The following is a 23,412-nucleotide window of genomic DNA, read 5'->3' on the forward strand; positions in this document are numbered from 1 at the left end:
CCAGGACCTAGGGTTTACAGAGACTTAATTTTTTTCACAAAATAGTTTGCCCTTGCCCACTGTAAGGAAGTTTGTATGATGGTTTCATGTAGGTCAAGTTTGTAGTGGTGTGCTTCCTTTGTGGCAAGTTGTTTGACTGGCTTAGTTATTCCTAGATTGTGTGAACTATAGTCCTTGTGAGCAAACTCTATCATGGATATAAACTTGCCTGCTTTGAAACCTGTAGACTAATTATGCACACTCAAAAAGCCCCCCAAACCCACCACTAAAAGTGTCTGTCATATCTTAATCTTGCTCTCACACCTCTTGGGGAATCCTCTAAGCACAGCTAACTACTGACCCTATTTTTGGAAGGCAATCTTAGATGATTCACCATGGTCTTCTTTTCCTGGCCACTTTAGTTGTTCTTTGTGATGTTTATCTCTGGGCTGATATCCTTTAAAGTGCTTCTGCCATCACAGCTTGGTGACTACTAGAAGTTACTTTTTGACTTAACTCCAGGACATTTATGTTTAATTTTTCCCTTTTCAGTTCCTGATTTTTATTTTTTTTTTAATTGAAAGCTGCCATTCATTATAGTACTGTATATTTGAATAAACTTACATAAAATTGGTCTCTGCTACAAGAAGTTGTTTAAAAATAAATACCACCATGTTAATAGCTGATCTATTTATTAGTGCAAGATTGATTTTTGTTTAACAGGATACTGGGTGTTATTTCATATAGCTAATGAAAAATGTGAGATAAATAACCCTATCTCAAAACAATTTGAAACTTTCCTTAGCATTGAAAAAAACCCCTCTGCAACAAAAGATCTGAATATTTGTGCAATGAATGTGAAAATGTATTTAACAGCCTTAATACAAACCTCCACTACTGGCAATAAATATTGAAAAGATGCAAAAAGCCAAGTACATATATTTTTAATGGTGAATAACTGAAGTGCCTTTTATAATTATGGACTATGCTGTCAGTAGGAACGATCTTTTGTGCTGGAACTGGTTTTCTTGCATTTGGACATGCAATCAACCTTTGGATTTCTGACTACAGAACTTGGGCTTTTATGTTAAGCATTTAATTGTCTGACTTCTGCAAGTCCGGAAAGCAGAAAAGAGATGCACTGCACTACCCTGTAATTTCCTATGCTCATTCGTTTGCTCATGGACTTCTATAGCATGGCAGGCTTTAATTTCCCATCTAACCTTTCCACGTTCATCCCCCCATCTTATGGGATGATTATAATAATGAATGTCTTTAATTTTTTTTTCTTCTTTATTCTGCTGAAATCTTTATGACTAGCAGGATATGTTGAATCAATTGGATTGCTCTTGAGACAGTGTTAAAAGTCTGTTAGTGTGGGTGGGTCTTTGAACCTTCCAACTCATTATTGTACACTTCCAATTAGGAAAAAAATTCTAAAATGCAGAAATGAGAATGTAATGAAATTCTCTTTTGAGGGAAGCTCTTTAGAAAGAAAATAATTCACAAAAGAAACAAAGTATCTTGGAAAGACAGGAAAGCTGATTTCAGTACCTCGTTGAAACATCATATTTCTCTGTTTATTATCTCAGTTATTGTACTGTGATCCTATGGTGTTTCTCCAGCATCTGGCACCAAAGAAATAATTCAGTTAAGTCTTTGGAAAAGCATGTTTCTATTCTGTACTGGGACTACTCCCAGGAAAATGGGATTTCTCCTTTTTCTTTATGGGGTTTTGGAGTTGCTCCTGATGCATGGAGATGCTCCCTTCATGCATGGGTGCTTCTGTTCCAGATTAAAATCACCTGTTCCTCCTGTTTAAAAATTCCACCTGTAATCCAGAACAAATATCCCCACCCTCCCCATGGTGGAGTTAAAAATAACAATTTTTGTGTGTCAACAACTCTCAACAAGATCAATACAATATCTCTTTTCCCCTGCCTAGAGGAAGTGAAGGCTTGGGTTGGCTGGATGGGCTGTAAGCTCCCTTCTGGTGAGGGCTGAGTCCCAAGCTTGGTCATGCCTGGTTGCTGTGGAGTGAAGTTTGGTCAAGAATTTCCCTGAATATAATGCATGTTAGTTGAGATAAATGCATACAGGTTAAGATGGTAAGATTTTTCAGAACTTTCAGGTAAATTTACAAAACTTATGTTCTTCCTGAAAACATGCTCATGGAATTTCATTCATGTAAGTACCATTGAAGGCCATTAAACATATGTAATTTCAGTTAAATATTTAATTTCTTATTGCATAGCTGCCAATTCAGCATCAATAAATTATTTCCAATAATGTAGGCTTTAGTTTATTTTAAGACAGAGATCTTTATGTACAATAGTAAGAATGGCTTGCAGAGAAATGTTGTTGTAGCTTACAGTAAAGTTGAAAAGAAAAATTTGTCTTAAGTTGGTGGTATAATAGGTTGGATACTGGCAGGCTTCCCACGTGGCAGTGCCCTCACCTGAATTTGAAGGTCCTGGTGTAAGAAAAAGAATGTTAAAAATTTGCAGGCAAATACTTCTTTTTCATCTCTTTATGGCTCAGTGATAAGCATGTACATACCTGGGCATGCTCCTGCACAGCAGCTCTGAGTGTGTTCAAGTTTTTTTCCACTGCTGGCACACTGGCAGTGAAGATGAAATGTTCATCTTGGCAGTGATTTTGGTATCAGCAATACCAGATTTTTCTGTCACCGTGGAAATCAGTTTTTGTGGTTTGCTCCTGTATTTTGCAGGTCAGTATTTGCAAGGTGTGAGCTCACCCTTAGGTGAGTATTTAGTACCCCTCAGGTCTTGCCTGAAGAGGGAGGTTTGGCTGGGGCAGCTGGTGTGCCCCCACCTCTTGCCCTTCCCTGCCTGCCTGCACGCCTTGCTGTCTCTGAAGGCAGTGACTTGTGTCATCTCCTGAGCTGCTCTGGGTGAGAGCCTGGCATTTTAGTGTGAACCAGATGTGAACAAATCTACGTGGGCTACAGCTCTTCTGTGCACATGGAAGTTTTTGTGTAAGCCAGATGGGGTTGGTGTTGCTGTAGTCCAGTCTCTTTCTTTTGGTGATGTTGGCACTGCTTTGGCCTGGGTGAGCCAGTATAGGCAGCCAGACAGGCCAGTGCTAAATCAATAGTAGAGGGGAACAAAAAAAAAGGAATGTGGGTGCTTGGTATAGCTACCCTAGTGGCCTGTAGTCTCATGATTTCAGGTTCTGGGTGTGTGAAGAAAAGGGAAAAAGACAGGAGCCTACAGCTACAATGAAAGAGAGGCACGACTTCCACAACCTGGGTTTGGATTGTCACGTCGTTGCTCAGTAAGAAGAAAAAACTTGGCACTGCTGCTCTTGTTAGTACATCACAATTTGGGGAGGTTCCCAAAGTCTGAGCTAAAATAACTGTTCAGTCAGCCATATAGAAATGCCTCTCTTCCTGCCAGCAGTTTCATGGTCTGTTGAAACCCATCAAAGACTTTGAGGTTCCACCTCCTCCGGGCTGCAGGAGAGGGTTGCCTCCATGTCCTCGACGCTGGAACTTATGGATCTCATGCTGCCAAGACAGCGGCCCGAAGTTGGGTCTCTTCGAGCAGGTGCTCACCCTGGGGCCGGGGAGGTGGCAGGAATCAGCATGGAGGGACCGGGAGGAACCTCCTGTCTTGACACCAGTGAAACTTGGGCTTGGGGTGTGGTCTGGAGTGGCAACATATGATGGGGAGCAGGGACATCCCCTCCCTTTGGAGCCTGGCTCTCCTGGTGATTGGCTGAGTGTGAGCTCAAGATAGGTTATTTTTAAGAGATCAGGCTTTCAAAATACACTGTACTCTCAACACATAGATATTTTTGAGCCTCAGGTGGATATTAGGTGCTCTGAAAAGTTACTTTTTTTTCCTTTCAAGACTGTGAATCAAGGAGTTAGATTGTTTCTTATTTTTGCCTTTTGATTTGAAAGAAACCAAACTATTATAAGATGAAAGCTGCTCTCTGCTTGTTTGCCACATCACAGAAATAAGTGAATTTCTTACTTGGAGAGCCATGAATTTCTCAGCATTTCGCTTAACTGTGGTAAGGATGAATAGTTGAGTTTGGCCTGTAGTTTCATACCTTAATGCAAACCAGGAGTGAAACCAGTGTAAGCTTGCAATTTTTAGAGGGGTTTAAATTTTTCAGTCCAAAATAGCAAATTTTCACATTTCTATTATCTTAATAAAGTAAAAATGTCTTCATTAAGCAAGTATGAATTTGGGGCTAGCATTGTGGTTTGGGCTTCTCTGATTTGTGTAACTGGCAAATATGTTTGAAGCACAAATCAAATGGATAGAAAGTCTGGGCATAAACATAGACAGATTTTTATTAGAATGGAGAGCAGAGGTAAGGTTGTAGACCAATATGTTTCCGCAGATCTAATTGAAGTTGAGCTGGGTTAAAACTTACGTGTCTCTGTTTTGTTTCAAAGTACAGTCAGAACTTTAAAGTGATCCATTTGACACCAAGGAAACAAGTAAATTAAGAAGTAACACTGAATTAAACAAATTTTGTGCTGCTTCCCACACAGCAACCCAAGCATATGACTTTGGCTGCAGTACAGATTTAAGTGTAGATTAGATTTCAGTCTTTTAGCTTTCATTTAAATAAAAACAAGCTTTAAAAGTTGTGCTGATTTGTGCTTTGCATTTAAGTTTTGGGTTTGGAGTTTCCATTGAGATGTTTTTTCAAGCTGTTGCCACAACCTTTGTGTAGCGAGATCAGCTGAGCCTTTGGCTTTTTCTTTTTTTTTTTTTTCCTTTTTTTTTCTTCTAATTCTATCAGCTGGATAAAACTAGAAAGCAGAAAGCTGGTAGTTCCTCTGCACTTCTGGCTAAGTAGTCCTTCCTGTAGCAGAATATTTGACCAGTTGTAGTGGTGATGATTAGCGTTGCTCCTCTTGGCGTGTTCAAACTCTTACCGAGTTCTATTCGAAACAATGAAGGGAGAAACTGGAGAGAATGACGGTCTCTGAAGTTTCGGTGGCTCGCTCTGCCCTCCGGTGGTTATTCGGGTGCTCGCCTTGTAAAAACAGCATCCAAGCAAGCATCTGTGCTGTTGTCACTTGCCTACTTCTACATATCCTGTGCATTAGCTAGAGGCAGCTTTCAGGACACTGGGAACTGGCAGAAATGTTTGTGTAAATCACAGCGAGCTTAAATTTAGCTGCTGCTTTAAGGGTTGCTTAACTAGTTGGCATGAATCATGTAGGCATGCCATGTCCTTTAAAGACAGAGTTATTTTCCTGAGAAATTTAGAAGTTTAGCTTTTGTCAAGCCTCTTCAATATCAATATCAAAAATTTTCATAGCTTACATGCCTAAGTTTATGTGTGCATGTGTTATTTTTGTGAAATGGTTTCATTTCATGCACTTGGAATCTGCTTAGAATATTGCAATACTTGGCACAGATGTTTCTGAAGGACTCTTGCATTCTGTCAATTCATTTTGAATTAAGAAGTTGAAACAGCTATTTGTGTTGGATAAATGGGTATTTTTGCCAAGTAAGCACAGTGTAATTTTTCTTGAGACAATGGAAAACTGATGTGACCTAACAACAATAACTTGACATTCTGATTTTATTTTTTTTTTAATTGCCTTCCTCCTCTTCCATGCTGCAGGCTGACTGGAAGTGTGCAGAGCCTATTGACCACGTGTGAATATATATTTGCTCTTTTGACTCTGCCGTAATTTTCTGTACTTTGCAGCATTATGGAGAAGTTGATTGAAAGGGATGTTGCTGAGTTTTTGTTACTTGAATTTCAATGCCAAACTTTTGGTGCTAGAGGGAGCTGTTCCCTGCCAGACGCCTCTGGAAAGATCCCGCCTAAGGAATGGGCAGCAGCTCACTTTGGCACTTGTCAGAAACATCCAGTGTACGGCAGCTGAGATGTTAGAATGTTTTCTTGCTGCCCCTTTTTTTTTTTTTTCCCCCAAATCTGAAAAAAAAAGGCCTTCACCTTAGTTCTCTCAGATGAGAGATCACTGATGAGGTATCATTAGCCAGCAACTATGATGGAAACACAAGTAGACTTCATTAATTGTGTTTTTTTCCTCACTTCCCCCTTTTATTAGAGTTCTTAAGATTTTTTTTTTATTAAATCTCTTTTTATACCCCTTTTTTTAATTTTAGTCAAGGACCTCCACCATCTGCAGTTCCTCATCTGGGGACCTGTGGGATGTTGTATTTGCAAATATTTGTATTTATAAAGGGAATTATTTACTTTAAAGAAAGGAGTTCTCTAAACATACCTTGTTGCTTGTGAAATTGGTCAGAATGACTTTAGGCTAGGCTGGATGAGGCTTTTAAGCACCTCATCTAGTGAAAGGAGACCCTGCCCATGGCAGGGGTGTTGGAATTATGATCTTTAACATCCCTTTTAACTCAGACCGACTCCCTTCCCTGATTTAATGCATTCCCCTTGCACTGAGTCACTTCAGCTGCATTTCTCTTGGAACACCACCTGCGTTCATCACTCCTTTGTACACCTGTAGGGTCGATCACTTGGTTTGTGTCATCCATCAGTTTTGGAAACCACAGGCACCTGGGTCCACTCCTGGGTCTGCAAGCTAGCATCTTTAATGGTTCTCTATTCTTCTGTGAATACTTTACAGCAGAGAGCCTCTGCCACTCCAGAGAGCAAGATGTGCAAGATGGTCACAGAAGGTTACTCTCCTTTTTTCTCGGCTTGTTGTTAGCGAGACTTGCTGGAAATGCATTAGGGCAGCACTTTCTGGCCAGGCTCTTTTCCTTGTAAGATGCTGCTACAAGCATCCAATCCTCAGTGGTCCCCTCCCAGCTTCCCATGGCAGCTGTTGGTTTGTGCCGTGGAGTCCGGCACGTCTGGATGAGCAGCAGCGGTGTCACGGGGACTGTCTGGCTTGCACCTTACGCTGCTGCCAGCACAGGGCTCCCGGGAGCCAGCGCTCACCTCCAGCCTGTCTGGAGAATGAGCAGGTCACTGACTACAGCAGACATGTCTTTTCACACACTTTTATTTGTATGAAAAAAAGAGTAAAAAGGCGAGCCACTACTGTATCTTCTCTTCTTGTATGTGCAGAGTCCCTCCATCCCAATATGTGCATAATTACTTCTGTCTTTGATGTGCCCTCTGCTCTTCACAGGACCAAAGCCTCTAGAGGGCAGGGGAGCAGAAGGGCCAAAATTGAAGTGAAATTGCAGCCCTTTGCCTTGCATGTTTCTTCTGCTTTTTCAAACTGAACATTTGCTTTTTCAACTGTGACATTCTTTTTTCTAAAGAATGAGTGACATCTATTTAGCCTTAGCCACTGAGTGTCATTCCTGATATCTTTTCTGATCTGTACCGTGGTTTTAACAAGTGCAGCATATTTCTACACTTAATATATTTAATGGCATTTTCTTTTTCTTTCTTAAATTGAAGTTCTTTCTGCAATGTCAATCCTTTGTCTTTGCCCAGAGAATATTCTTTCATTGTGTCTGAAAACAAGTATTTCTGTACTTTTTAGGCAATTTTAAATTCACAAATTTCTAGCTTTGATATATTCCATTACTTGAAAAACATCTTAGGATAAGTTACGAGAGTTGTGTTGGTGTTAGTTTATTCACAGCTTTGTCATCCTCTGCTAGTGGTTGGTGGACTGTTGCTCTGATTTTTGATGAGTTATGGATCATACTTTGTCTCTCAACTAGCAAGTTTTAAAATAAGAAAAAGGATGATGAAACAGCATGAAATCCATGAGCCAAAGTTAAGTCACTCTAAATAGAGGTTGTTGGCTTGACTGAAGCTTTCTCTTAAATGCTGTAGTTATTTTAAGTATAACTTGAGCAAAGCCTCTAGCCTGGCATTAGTGATTCCACAGTTGCATTTCAGGATGTTTCAGTCTTGGATGTTGTTTTCATATCTTTATTAATGTTTTGTCAGCTGGATATTGGAGGTTCACAATGGCTGAATGTAAAATTTTGCCACGTTACAACTAGGATCATAATTGGTTTTTCTTATTATTTCATGCCAGTAATTTTCTATTCATGCCAGCTTTTTTATTCTCATTTAAGATTGTGGATTATCTCTGTTTGAAGAGGATACAATTTTAGAAATACCTCTGTACAATGGGGTATTTTGTTAGGCTATGTTGTACTTTTTTTCTTTTCCCTTGAACATGAAAAGACCGATTTCTTATGACCTTGCTTTACAAAGTAAATGAAAGCTTTGGGATGCTGGCTTTGGAAAGCAGGACTGTGATAGTTGCAAAATAGTTCACTATAATTCTGGACTAGGCTTGTTTCCTAGACATAGAGCAATGACAGCAAAATCAGAAAGGTTTCTGTATTTGATGCCATCATGCTATCATTCTTCCTCGTGTGAGGTTCCAGATTATAAACAAAGGTGTTCCTGCGGGTTGCCTGTAACCTCCTGAAAGTGTCCCTACTACCCCTGTTAAGAGAACCTTGGATGCTTTTAAAACCAGTATTTTAACAGCTTGTGCCAAACTGAGAATACTAAAAATGTTTTCCTTGTTTTTGTAGGACTTGGAGATTGTGTATTCATATTTACATGGAATGGAAGCATTGTCTAATCTGAGAGAGCATCAGCTAAGGTATGATACTTTATCATTAAAAACCATGTATGTTAATGCACTAACAAGGCAAAGGAACAGTAATTGTGGTAACCATATACTACTCCTGTGTACCCTACCTCAAACTGCCCATCACTGCATTCTTTTCTTCCCTTCTTTATTTTTCTAACGCTTCCTCCTTGTATGTCTGCATAGTGTATCTCTATTTGTTTCTTCCTATTTCTGTCTATTATGGATGCATTTATTTTCTTTTCAATCTTTTGAACTAGAAATAAATACTTACAGAGAACAAGCACATTAATTGATTAAATCATCTATGTAATACAGTAATCATGAGAGCAGAGTCTGTTTTTCAGCTTCTGTTTCAGTTTGTGCTTGCTTTTGTGTGCAAATTTTAGATGTTTTATGTACAACACATGCAAATAATACTAGTAAAGATGTTTGATAAATGTCATCCACACTTTTTACTAAAATGCTTCATGAAGCAAATGAATTCAAGTCGAAACTTTTTTGAGAGCGTCCTATCTTGTTGTGAAGACTTGTGTTTGTTTGATTTTTAAGTAGTTGTTTCAGCTGTCCTCCCATAGGCATCTTACAGCAGAGGTTTCTAAGGGTATTTGGGCATTAGAGTGAGGCTGGCAGCTACAGGAGGCCAGCGCATCTCTTGTGTGCCCTGTGGGTAGAGAGGGGTGAATTACTGCTGGTTTATATCTTAAGCTTTGCCAACATTTGCTACATCTGAAGATGCTGAAGCAACTTTGACTTGATTAATACCAGTTTAGGTTCCAATTTCTGGCTTCTTGCTTCGTCATTCTGTGGGAGTCCACATTCCCAAGCCAATATTCTGTAATTCAGAGAAAATAAAAGGTGGGGCTTTCTTTCTTCCAAAGTGCTTGAGACACATTTTGCAATGTGAATGTTAACTTCAAAGAAGTCTCTGTAATTTTGCTTTGGAAGGAGGTCATGGTTGCATTCAGTTAAGTATTTTGTGTTATGTTGTTACATACAATACTTTAAGCATGTGAAGTTTGGAGTCGAACTGATGTTAACTTGTTTACAAAGATCAAAGTGTGCACATATGGTGGAGTGGTATGTTAATGTGTGCTTTTTGGCTTCCTGTGCAGCATGAGCTTCTTGCTGAGGAATGTGTGGAACTCACTCTCCCAGCATAGTGAATTCCTCAAAGAGCTTCTGTTTACAGTACCATACATGGAAAAGGCTGGGCTGCCTGCAGATGTTGGACTGAAAGCTTTTATAGTATCCTGTAGGATACAACTCTCCTTGTGGCAGTGGAATGCCACAGAAGCCCCTGAGATTCATTAAAACCGAAAGTATTAAATGTAACCTCTAGTAGTGAATAACTTACCATATGGCTTGCTGGTGATCTCATCTGTAATTTATTGCATTTGTTGAGGAAGTGGATAAAGATCATGTTTGAGTGATTGAGCAAAAACTGGACACCAGTATTGATCAGAACTAATTAAATTTTTCAAACATTTGATGAAGTGATCTAATTTTTACTACTTGGTCACTGTAATTTCTGACTGTTCCACTTTAACACAAAAATTGAAGTGCTTGCCTACCTTCTGTTAGAGGCCTTTTCTCCCCTATTGCTGTCCTAATAATGGGACCAAAATGCTGTAAAACTCAGTGCCAGTGGTGAACTTGCGTGACTTTATCAAGAATGTGCTTCCTTCTATCCCAATTCAGAGGGGAACAAAACTTGCTTGTTAAAGTGATTCTGTTGCCTGTGACTCCTGCTCTTAGGTGGCACATTGCCCAGCATCGTTCCAGACCAGTAGGGCACAGACTATCCTTAAGCAGTATTTAAATTTTTAAAACTGACTCCTAGCAATGACTTCTCCTCTGGTATGTTCTCACCAGTGACTTCGTGTCTGTGCTCCCCTTTCCTCTCAAAACAGGATCAGAGAGGGAAGATGGAAACCCAGGAGGTAGAAGCAGAGACAGTAGCTTTGCAGTGTCTGTAAAAGATTGTGATGAGACCAAATTTTATGGTGGAGAGAAGTGTCTGAAAAAACGATGGTTCTGTGGTTCAAAGTTTCTTTGCTGTGCCAGGATGGAAACAGATTTTTCATTAGCTGAAATTTATATCCAATACATGATGATTAATTTCATTAAACAGAGACATTTTTCTGTGAGAAAAGTTCTCAAAGATGGTCCAAAGTGTAGATATAAAATACTAGGGTGTGGGAAAGGCTGTGGTAGTAAAATTTGATTCTTAATTTTTATATCTATCTCTTTGCAAACAGAATTAAGATGTCCATTTTCTATTAACAATTTATGAATAGTCATGATACCACTATAAGCCTACCATTTCTGAACAGAATAAGCATTTTTTCTCAGTATCACTGAAGTAATACGTAAAATCCTGTGAGAGATGAGTGCTACGGTGACTTCTGTAGCAGTCTGTTGACTGCTGAAATGAATGATCCAGCAAATGGCAATTGATTGTGATGTCAAACCCAGACCAACTCTTACAGGCCTCAAATCAAGTTTTTGGAGACTTTTTGCCTGAGCAGCAATTCTTGAGTGCTTTTGTCTACTTACAATTGCTGGCAGCTGGTCATTGATACACCGAGATTCTGATGATGGATTATGTGAGGAAAGAGAATTTATTTCCAGAATTTAAATATAGTTATATATTTGACTGTTCTCATGAGCCTCTTAGGTAAATCTCTGTCTGACTGTCAAATAGCCTTGGGGTTTGCAGTCTGTTTCAGAGCTACAGAAAGGCTAACAGAGGCAGTGGGATTTCTTTTGTTGCCACCCCCCCCCAGAAATTCAAGGCTGTTTCCTTGAGGCAGTAGACAGAAATGGCATTGTGATTTTTCTACATCAAGTTAACGTTGCATTTCCTAGTATGTGGTAAGTTCTATTATAGTTGCTCTGTATTATGCCACATTTGTCAGGCAGACAGTGAACACGAAGGCACTTTAATCCTTCCCTCCAGACAGAGGATTTTCCTGCAGGAAATTCTCTCCACTTTGAGCCCTTTGGGGTTTCAAGATCAAAATCTCATGGTAATTTGCAAGTTGCTGAATTTCAGCAAAATGAGAAACACTGATTTACCATACAACATAATTTCTTGTTTTATCTATTGGGCCTGACTTGAAATGAGAGCAGTTTTTATATTGTATCTCTGATTAGTGTTGCACATAGTACATTTCCAACCATTTCTAAAATTCAGAGCTGTTTTTCTAAAAAAACCATAAAAAGCTACTTGGTTTTATCACATCACTATGGAAAATCAGATCAATATCATTCTTATTTATTTATTGATTTTTTTTATTGGAACAGCTACATCTAGTGTCCTAAATCAAATCTGATCTAATGATGAACAAATAACTTACATGCTTAGATTTTACAGTTTGTTCTCTTGAATTATGAATCAGCTTGGATTTAAATTAGTGGTTGGCTTCTGTACGTGCTGGAGTTACTTATGGAAATGCTGAGTAACTTTAGAAAGTGAAGTCTTTGTGACACTGATAGGAATCATAACTGAAATTGACTTCTTCTCTTTCAGACTGATGTGTGAAACTGTTAGATACGAAAGGCATGAAGCAAATGAAGTACTGTACTAGTAAGTATTTCTGCTTCTCTTGTATGATGTTCAAAGAATTAATTCATATTAAAGTGAGTTGAGGACTTTTTAAATGCCAAAATTCCTTGCTTAGCATGCACAGTCTGTAAATATACATGATCCACATTTTTTTCATCATCAAACACCAAAGAAATTTGCTAGTGCCATGGAGAGAACTAACAGTGGCTCCTGCTTGGTAGTGCATGTTGGATTAAATTTATATAAAACTAATAAATGGCTGTGGGAAGTCTTCTCATTAGTTGTCATTTAGTCTTACTTCAGTTTTGTGAAAGTAGTAGTGATCAGCTTCTCGTGCCAGTGGTGCCAAATTGACAAATCTAACATGGTTTATAATTAGCAGGGATGTGCTCTAGTGTCAACTCAGACTTACACTAGAGATCTGAGAATTGTAATAGCTTCATTTCTGGAAGCAATTTATTAAAACATTTATCAGATTCTTACTTGCCGCCCCTAACCCAGACTCTAAATTAATATTTTTTTAAGTTGTCTGGCATTATTTGAACAGTAAGCATACAAAGAATACACTTCTATGCTTTCTTTTGTACATGTGTAATTTTTTTCCTGTATGGAGCATGAGGAGGAAGATGTGATTGAGTAAACTGAATTGCTGGGCCTTGACCATTCAGCCAAGTTAAATTAAGGTCTAACAAAACCCAATGTTATAATGTTATGTATGGGAAATAGACAAGGTCAAAATCTATAGGTGGATAGATAAAATCTATAGGTGGATAGATAATTTTAATTAGACCAATATAATCTTTATTCATTTTACACACTACTTTGCTAGGGACCATTATGCTGGTGCTTTGTCCTCTTCTGGGCAGTTGGTTTATGTCTCTTATGTAACAGGGTTTTAGTTTAGATCCAGTATTTTGGTCATTCTAAGCATTGACTTAAATTTGAATTATATGCTGAATGAATCCATACTCCTAACGAACCATATACTCAATGCAGGCAAAAAATACAGGAAATATGTGCCTGAGAAAATACAATTCACAAACAGGAGATTGTGAAATCTGGGTTAACTGGAAGCGCATTTTGCAGTTCTTTTGCACTGATTTCCTTTGTCACTCCTTTCGTGTGACTTCATCTTCACTTTGGTTGTTTGCCTGCCATTCCTATTTAGTTGCTTCTTGACATTTTTTTCCCCATGATTTATTCAAAAGATTTAATGGGTAGTTTGGCAGTTTCTGGATATGTATGCTAATGCAAAATTTGCTTGTTTTAGCATTTCACATCTCTGATTTAATGTTTAATGGGCTAAACCTGAAAGTTAACAATTAATAGTTTTTATTTTAAAAAAATGAAAAGTTCCGTATTCTGAAACTAAAAATATATTTTCTGTCATTGTGAGCTGTAGCTTTACATTTTTTAAAATGAATAATTTGAGATCTACTTAGTAAGAAAATCCCATGAAACCTGCAGTCTAATTTCAGTGTTCTATTTTTAGGATAATGAGCTTGGAGGGTTCCTTTTTTTTTGTTTCACAAATTCAGCCGATGTGTTGAAGATGTACTCTTCTAAAAAATGGAATTTCAGTTTTGCTATGTACATGTTTGGGAAAATTCTTTGAGTACTACAGGAGAGAAGCAAAGTGATAGCCAGGCTAGGATTGATCCACTCAGTTATGAGCTACAGGAAACCAGCTTGGAACATGCAACCTGGTTACTTTTTAATGAACTTACCAGAGTTATCACTTGAAGCTCTTATGTTCATCATGAAGGCTAAGGTATCAAAAGAGCATTAGGTTTTAACATTTTACATTGTTCTTGAAGTTAGAACTTTTTCCCATTGCCCCATGATGGTATATTTGCATTGAAATCTGAAATCGGATGCTATTATCTATTAAAATCTATTAAAATAGCTGCAACTGTTGGAGCTGCTAATTGACCTGTGTGTTTGACCTCCCTGAGGCAAAACTTAATGTCTCAGTGCAGAAAAGCCAAATCTTTATCCCTAAATGCTAATGTGCAGAATGCTAATGCAGTTGCACTGTTTATTTGATCAAAAATTTTTCACTCTGAAAACTGTGTCTGTCTGCTTTGTCAGATAGCATGTGATATGTGTAAAAAAGCAGGTTTCTATTGTGTGTATGCAATGCTGAAAGTAATTATGTGCATTCCTTACAACCACAGCAATTATTTTATCCTACATTAAAAAACAACACAAAAATTTGTTGATTTTCATAGTAGCTCTCTAGAATTTTTTTTTTTATGACCAAAGGGATAAAATAGAGCACGTTGCTTAAAATTGGCTTATCTCATCTGCATTTACTTTACTATCAGCGGGTGTACATGGTAGTGACAAATTCTCAAACCCTACGGCCATCTCACTGTTTAAATGGAAACTGGGTTATTAGAAGTGGCAGTTCAGCTTGAGTTCTTCTTCATTTGCCAGTCATTCTACTCCTTTCATTTGATGGGAAGTTAATGATAAAAGGACTTAAAACTTGCAAAGGAAAACTTCAGAATTGAGGCTTGCTTGACACGCATATTTGTTTTGCTTTCTTCTTAACTTGCTGCCTTTATGCAAGTCTACTTAGAGATCTCATTAAAAAAATACTTGTTTTGGTCACTTAATAAATATTTTATCAGTAATCCAAAGGAAAAAAATGTTCTTTTTTCATATCTGCATGATAGTAATTCTTGATGTCTCGGAACAAGTGAGCTTCCAATTAGCATTTTCTTTGGGAAACAAGAGTTCTAGCAGATTTGTAGAGGGTGTTTATACCTCTGGACAGTTGAACAAAATTTTTCAGATCAAAATTTAATTTTGTGCTATGATGGCAGAGGAATCTTTGGCAATAAGTGCTTTGGATGTAAGCAAACGAGTATGTGTCTAATAAAACAAGCACCTCTTTTTCCTCATTAGTCATATGAGGGTTGTATGTATTTTTCAGCCATGCTGTTTGAAACTTCTGTGTGTATGCATCAGTGGTATTTGGTTTACTCTTTCTGTAAGGAAGTCCTGTATATTTCTAAGCTTCCCTTTTCTTTACTAAGAATATTGGATTGGCAGAAAATATGTTAAGGTTTGCTGACCTGCAGTCAAAAGTAGTTCAAACCTGATATTTCTGAATTGCCAGGCTGTAGCACAACATAGTTTTGTGACTGCATTCCCTGTAGTTTGAACAATTTAATCTAGAACTAGCTTAGTGCTTGTGTTGTTTTTAAAAAAATATGAAAAAAATGCCAGTCCAGGTTATTGTGTGTGGTTTTTTTTTTTTTTAAAGAGGTCCTTCAAATGAAATCCTAATAACATATATGCTCCTACTTCCAACATGTCCCTACTGAGAAGATTTAATTTTTGATTAAAGTTCTTAGCAGTAACAAATTTTGCAGTCTGTAGGACTTTAGTAGTAGACTGCTGGTTGTAATGCTGGTGATTTTTTAAAAAAGACAAGTGTTTAAAAGAGAATAGTTATCTCTTAGACATCTTGAAATGAATTTTAGTGTTAATGTCTCTGTTAGGGAAAAGCTCTTGTCTAATGTCAAAATGTTTGTGTGCTTTTACGTAATTCAGTTTGTAACCTTTAATAAAATAATTCAGTTTGTAACCTTTAATAACATTCAGCATGGAGGAAGAAAAGTAGAAGTTGTATTTATGAACTGGAGATTGGAGAGAAAAAATGTTGCTTGTAAAATACAATTATTACTACAGAGAATGTTCATGGCTGAAATGAGAAATAGCAAACTAAAGACTTAGTTTCTAAGTTACTGACTGGGGTAGGCAGATGTGAGACAAGAAGCTGTACAATTACGTTGTATCTTGATTTTTTTCCTCATTCCTCATTTGTCGTGCAGTCTGCAATGAAAAACTTGCATTAAGACTGTAGTGCTTGAATGGTGGTGGAATGGGGAGGGAAAAGGGGATGAAAAGTGTTTAAAAAAGATAAAGCTATATAATTTCAGCTGATTATTTTTGAAATTTCCATGATTAGAACTAAGTTCTCAGGTCTATTAGCAATAATATCACCATCCAGCTTTAGCCAAGTTTTCTGAATTACACCACCAGATCAAATCAGAAGACCCAAACGCATTGATGTTGGGCTAGTCATGCAGCCCTTCTGAGGGCTGGATTGGCTCAGGCATCAAATCCTGAAACAAAGGAAATCTGGAAAGGGAATAAAGGAGCACAACTTCTTGGTAGCTACTCAAACATTGATTGTTTTCTTAGATGAAAATGTTGGTGTCTTTCATGAGGTAGAACAGAATGTCTCAAAAACGCTGCAGGGCAGTAGTTCTGTGCAAGGACAGGTGAGAAATTGTGAGTAGTCTTTAAGAGTGGGAATCCAAGAGTCATGCTTTTAAGTCCTAATAAAATAAAATAAATAAAAGCGATATTTATTGAATTCATGGTTCTTTCACGGCAGCATATTGCCCTGAAGACCCTCAGGAGCACAGAAAACAGTGCACGTAAACCAACAAAAATTTATGCCAAAGTTGCTGTACGTATCTGCGTAGCCTGAGTTGAAATGTGACAAAAATGAGCTAAAACTATCTTTAGCTATTCACACACACACACACACACACACACACACACACACACACACACACACTCAGAGAAAATTCTGAGTTGAAAGGGACTCGGAGGGACTGATGTCCATCTCTTTAGCGAATGGCCCATACAGGGATCAAAACCACAACCTTGACATCATTACAACTCTGCTTTAGCCAGCTGAACTAATCTCAGGGTCTCATGATTTTTAAACAGAACAGCACTGCTTGAGACCGCCTTATTGAAATTGTGTAAAGATGGAGTGCTTTTATAGATGCAATGTATGTGGTCTGTAGTTGTATATATTTCTATCTTAGAGATACAAATCTTAAATCCTAAAAGACTGTGGAAAGGCATTGCTAGAGAATCTCCCCAAGTAAGAAGTGATAAGACCAGAGGAACTGGCCTCAAGTTGTGCTGGGGAGGTTTAGATTAGAAAGCAGCAACAATTTCTTTACAGAAATTGTTGTCAAGCACTGGCACAGCCTACTGAGGGAAGTGGTTGAGTTACCATGCTCAGGGGTATTTAAAAGATGCAGACATGGTTTTAGTGGTGAACATGGCAGTGGTGGGTTAATGGTTGAACTTCATGACTGTAAAGATCTTTTCCAACCTGAATGATTCTATAATCTCTGGGTCATTATCAGAATTTTCAGGTAGATCTCTTCAGGCAGTGTATATATATGTATGTGTATATATATATATACATATATATATATATGTTCATTCGTGCTTTTTCTACATCCATAGGTTTCTGTGGAAGTTCTGCAGCAATATATTTAATAATGCAAACAAGTGCTGCAGCAGGGCTGGCCTCTTCTGTTTTGTCCTGAAAATATTCCTAAAGGTGTATTGTGCCTTCTAAAAATTGGGCAGTTGCCGAAATGTCATTGGGATATTGCCAGTTCTGCACTGCAGTAAATCAGGAACCTGATTCATATGTTGTGTTGTGGATACATTTTCTGTGGGGAATTTTTTAGGCAATGTCTATCATTAAAATAAACAGTCAAGGACTTGGCAGTTGTCTCTGTATAAACAGACACTGAATCAAGGCTTCTTAATAGTGTCAGCGATCAGTGTTACAGTCTGTTGGCTTTGCACAGCCAGTTCCAAATTTATGTTATTGTTTGACCTGATTTTGAGACTTCCTTGAAAGATGACTGAAGTAATGTTTTGGCATCTTCTTTACTGTAAATGTTTCACTGAAAGTGATCATATTTTTGTAATTCTTAGAACTTTGAGGCACTCAAAGCTTTGGTTTTGGGGATGCATTAGGAAGCCGTAAGATACAAGAACAGATTTGTCTGTCTTGACCTTACAGTGTTTTGGATGCACGATCATTTTATTTTGCTGCTTCTGTAATTGTTTTCTGATGATTTAGGAGACTTAATTTTTGTTCTGAATTTTTCTTCTGATACAAAGGGCTATTTCACTTTACAAGTTTAATATCAAGACATGAATGAGAATAGGTCAATTAGCTTGCGTGCATATATTTGTATAATGTATTTATTGATTGCCTGTTTAATCCATTGCCTTAGGCTGACAGGCATTACTGACACCCTGCAATAATCTCTAATTCTTGTTTTATTTCACTGATTGTATTTCAGAAGTGAAAAAAATACAAATAACGTAAATACTCTAATGAAAAATATACTTCTGATTATTTGTTTTCATGCACACTGTGGAATTGTTTCCTATGGTTCATTCTTCTGAATTTCCCATTGTAGCTACTGGGAGTCAAGACACCAGTTTTCATCTTTTGTCCATCTGCAAAATATAATCATGGACATAACTTGAAATTTGCACACTGTTTAGTGAAAATCAGAACTTCAAAATTCAGAGTTACCAGTTTTGTTACTGAAAGTATTTTAACTCTGTCTTAAATTTATTCTTATTTTTAATCTTCACTCTAAAGATAACTTCAATGTGTTCGTATAAGAAGAAAAGTATTTGAAAATTGTGTGTGGCTGATGCATCAAATACCAATCTCTTTTTACTTCTGTGTTTGGGATATAACTCTTAAAGTGATCAAGAGCATCTGAAATGCTCTGGCAGATGTCAGGTAACTGATTAACTGGCTTAATAAGGAGGATTAGAGGCAGAGCTGACAATGTTAATAAGCAGTTTCCTGGGTATTCTGTGTTTGAACACTACAGTGGTAGCATGTAGGATCTTCAGGCAGTGAGATGCCTATCTGGGAGAATTGTTCAACTTAGACATGTTTGGCATCCCAAGGGACTTCAAGGCTAATGGCTAATTCTGGCAATGATTATTCAGCTAAAACAATAAACTACTTATAGCTCTCAGCATAGAGGGGATAACCAAAATGAGCAAAGAGAAACAGACAGATTAATCTGCTGGAACAATATCCTATGGAGCATAAGCTTGCAGAGCAATGTTCTTTGGGATTTCTTCTTGTGTAGTGCTTAAATGTCTGAAAGAGTTCCTAGTTCTGACACGTCAAATTTCCATTGTTTCTGCTTCTCTCAAGTGGAGACCTGGGAACATGAGCAGTGTCTTTGGAATTACTCTGCTTACTTTCTGGAGTTGATTTAACTTTGAACACTGAGTATGATTACATGAAAATGTAATAGGTACACCTTAGTTTGTAAGTTCTTTTATCAAAATAGTTATAAATGTTATAGATTGTAGGATGACAGTATTATATCCAATTTAAATGTAAGTCTTGAATGAATCCTGTAGTGGTTGGCATTTTAAAGAACTATTGTCTCCATAAATCAAACTACTTTTTCACAACCAAGAAATTGTTCTTGCTGAATTCATGACCTTTTTATGATGTCGCTTGAAAATGGCTCTGAATGGAAAGCAATTCTGGATGTTGATAGTGACTGAAGTTAGGGGTCCTTCCAGCATCTGGCGTTGCTGGAAGTCCAGCATTGGAGGGAGAATGACACCTCTGTTGCTTAGGTCTCAGCATAGACACAAGTGCAAAAGGAATATTAAGCAGTAATTATATGGAAGTAATTTCTGTGCTTGTTTCCACTGAGACCTGCATGCTGCTTAGCTATTTTCACATGCTGTTTTAAAGGAGTTGGCTGAGAAGCCAATGACCAGAAGGTGGGCAGAAGTGCAAAAGACTTTTGTTCAGCACGTGCTTTCAAGTGCAGGTATTGAATTTTGTACTGAAGTGATGTCTTATTTGACAGAATCAAAGCATGTTTGACAGCAGTGGTCACAAAGACTTGCAAATTTTTGCCACTATACATACTTAGGATGTTCATTATCTCAGTTGAACCTGTGCATGTGCTGAATGTTTTGTTATTCCAGAAGTTCTGGTAGTGTTGTGTCTCATTTTGATGGAGAATGAGAATTACATGGCTTGCTATTTTTAAAATCTAGCTATTTCTAAAGAAATCTTAAAGAAAAGTGCTGTATCAGGACTTGTTAGGTAACAGATGGTATAGATATTTGAGATTTATTTGGCCTTTCAACAGGTTGATTTAAATCTTGGTTGTAGCTGAATATTTTGGACAGTTGTTCAGCACCTTAAATAATCAGGAAATCTGAAAGCTAAAATTGGAACACCTGTGCTACTTTAGACAGATGCCTTACAGATATTGATGTGCGGTGGACATGTTTTCTTGTGAAGAATTTCTTTGATATGCCATTAATATAATTCAGATATGTAGTTGTGTAGTTGCAAACATGCAAGTGCTTCTGATTGCTTTATATAGAAATAAAATATATATGGTTAGAAAATAAAGCTATAGTTTTAAGTAGCATATATGTAGCTACTTGCTGGTCTGGGAATAAGAAGCTGCCCCTTCTCAGGGCATAAACAGATCACAGCAGGAAGAGTTTGATACAAGCGCTGGAGACTGAGAGAAAGCCTGCAAACTTCTTGGATTTTGTCAGTCTGGAGATTTATAAGCACTTCTTGATTCTTGAACTTTAAGTGCCTCTGAGGTCTCAGAGAAAACAGTCATATGCTAGAAAATGTGAAAGCCTCAGTCTGAAAATACTGTCTAAGCTCATCAGTGCTGACAGCCTAATGATGTCATAGGCCATTGCATAATTACACAATTGAAGTTTCCAGACAGAACAGTTAGTGACAGCTATGAAATTTCTTTGCACAGTTCTGTCTTCAGTTTTTTGTGTAATTTGCCAAGCAGAAAGGTGTCCTGTCTGGCTGCAGGTTGTAGTTTTGTTAAAGGACTGTGTCAAGGAAGCTGAACAGGGAAACACAGTGGGAAGGCATTGCAATCCAATTTATGGCTTTCTGTTTCTATCTCCTGAATTCCTGTAAATCAGGTTCTCTGACATTCTGGGAAATTATATATGGATTCTCCAAGAAATCCTCTGCTCTCTAAAGTGCTGTAATACAAGAGTGAAGATTTCAAGCAGATTTATTCAAATTTTGTTCAACTAAAGCTCAGATTATGAATAAAACCTGCACATTGGTGGCTATTTTGGTATTGGCTTTCAGTTTTGCACCACTATAAGGTTGCTGCTAGAACCTCAGTATGATGAAAACTTTATCAGTAGGTAGCTCTATCATAGTAGTTACAAGAGAAGAACATTAAATCTTGGTACTGGAGTCCTTTTGTTGTTGTTTCTGCAGAATACAAATCTTATTTTCAGGACAGAATGAGTGTGTATTGATTTTGTTGTTCTTACTGCCCCTAATGAGTGACTTTGGGGTTGACTTCGTTCTGATTCTCTGCAGGATAAATTGCTTGTGTCATCTAACTTTCTTGGCAATAAATCTTGTTTTCTGTAACTAGGGAAAGCGGATAGCTTTGCTGCTTTTGGTAGGCTGTATAGCTTTTAACAGTCCTAAGTTTCATCCAGATAAATACCCAGAACAGTAGCTGAGCTGAAGAAAGATCCCAAAACAAACAACTTTCCCTCAGTCTCAGCTATTTGAAGCAATGTGTTCTGTCACTTAAGGCTGATATGTAGAATAAAGTCTTGCCTGCAAAGGTTTTTGTATGCCTGCTTGGAAATGTACATGTGTCAGTAATTCCTAATTTCAATTATTTCCACTCCCACTGTGCATACACAGCCCTGCAAGAGTGGAGGGAGCGTGCAGAAAGAAATTCAAAACTGGAAAGGGAGTGCTGTTTGCCTGGGTTAGGTGAGCTTTGCTTTCAGCCTGACGTGGATCATGGAATTATTAAGGTTGGAAAACACCTCCAAGATCATTGAGCCCAACCATTAGCCTAGCACTGTGAGGTCTGTCACTAAACCCTCTCCCCAAGCATATCTACACATTCTTAAAATATTTCCAGGGATGATGACTTGAGCATTTTTCTGGGCAGCCTGTTCCAGTGCTTGACCACCCTTTCAATATCCAGTCTAAACCTCCCCTGGGGCAACTTGAGGCTATTTTCCTATTGTTTGCTGCCTGGGAGAAGAGCCCCATCTGGCTACAGCCTCCCTTCAAGCAGTTGTAGAGTGATAAGGTCTCCCTTGAGCCTCCTTTTCTCCAAGCTGAACACCCCCAGCTCCCTCAGCCACTCCTTACAGACCTTTCACCACTCCGTTGCTTTGTGGAGCTTTCACTGCACTTCCAGTCTCCTCATGTGTGACAGCTGCTGCTTCAGTGGTTGTGGTGGTGATGCTGGACAGCAGTGGCAGCCTTACTAAACTAGTAATAGGAAAGATCTTACCTCAGCAGATGTCTTTCCTTTTTACATCAGCTTGACTGACAGGTGCTATGAACCTTCCCCTTAACTTTCCTAAGCTGAAAAACCCCCGCGTGTCTCTTGAAGGATGCCTTTGTGGAAAGGTCATCAGCATCAATCCTGCTTCAGCTAATTCCTGGTGAAGTGCTTATGTGGACTTAATGCCCTCCTGCAAACCCAGTCAGGGAAGTGTCCTGTCCACAATAAAGCTTTTTAAGAACAATTTGCTGATGTCTCTTTGGCAGAAGAAATATCTTTAGGACAAATAAATTTTCTAGATTCCTCTGTGGGCTGTCAGGGGTAGGCACTATTCTAGCAGTGAAAGAAAACTTTATAATTAGGCTTATTCTCTAGAATTCAGTTTTAATGTTTAAAATAAAATGTGAAATGCAATTGCAAAGAAAACCTTTCGAATGTGAGTGTTCTCTGTTGGGTAAAATGGTATTTGCATGAGTCCTCAGGTGGCCTGAAGAAGTGCTTTTGTAGTTCAGTATCAGTTTCTTCTATAGTTCCTTCTGCCTTTCATTACAGGCACAAAAGTCCTGAAGAATGCAAATGCCCTGTTGATGAGAAAATGTCAAGCATTGTACAGAAAACATGGAAGCTTGATTGTAAGCCACATGATGTTTGAATAGGATTGTGGAAAGTCCAGAATCCTTAAAATAAAAGAATTGCACATGTTTCTTGTGACAGTACTGTCTAGCAAAAGCTGGCTGCCAAATGGCTTTGTTGAGGCTTAATTCTAATCAACTGAGAGTATAGCAAGTGTTGAAAGTGAAGGAGTTAAATATATTTTCATATGAAAGGAATAGATCAGTCTTTCATTTGCTTTTTTTTTTCTGAGAGAGGCATGTGGGTTCTGGAGAATGTAATGTGTTTGCTGTACACGTGGGATTTTTTTCAGATGTTTTGCTCAAGACTATATTAAAACACTACTAGTTGTAAAAATGAAGAGAATTAATACCTATCTGTGTTCTTTGCTCTTGAAGACTGTCTTGGAAATATTTATGATGTTTTGGCTGACAGTGAAAGTTTTAGAAGAATACAGAGTGTAATTCAGGGAAGATACTTGAATGCAGATGCATTCTGTAGTAATATTCCACTACTGTGAC

General features: G+C 38.0%; 1 protein-coding gene across 6 annotated transcripts in view; it reads left to right on the plus strand.

Annotated features, from left to right (window-relative positions):
• The window catches only part of RAPGEF2 (Rap guanine nucleotide exchange factor 2), a 183,096-nt gene that overhangs the window by 48,497 nt on the left and 111,187 nt on the right, over positions 1-23,412 (plus strand). For all 6 annotated transcript variants that reach the window (XM_058837522.1, XM_058837521.1, XM_058837518.1 and 3 more), the window contains exons 2-3: positions 8,484-8,554; positions 12,078-12,134. In XM_058837522.1, the coding sequence (XP_058693505.1) occupies positions 8,484-8,554; positions 12,078-12,134 (128 nt within the window). The remainder of the gene's footprint in view (positions 1-8,483; positions 8,555-12,077; positions 12,135-23,412) is intronic.

Source organism: Poecile atricapillus, chromosome 4 (genome assembly GCF_030490865.1).
Source record: "Poecile atricapillus isolate bPoeAtr1 chromosome 4, bPoeAtr1.hap1, whole genome shotgun sequence".
NCBI lineage: Eukaryota > Metazoa > Chordata > Aves > Passeriformes > Paridae > Poecile > Poecile atricapillus.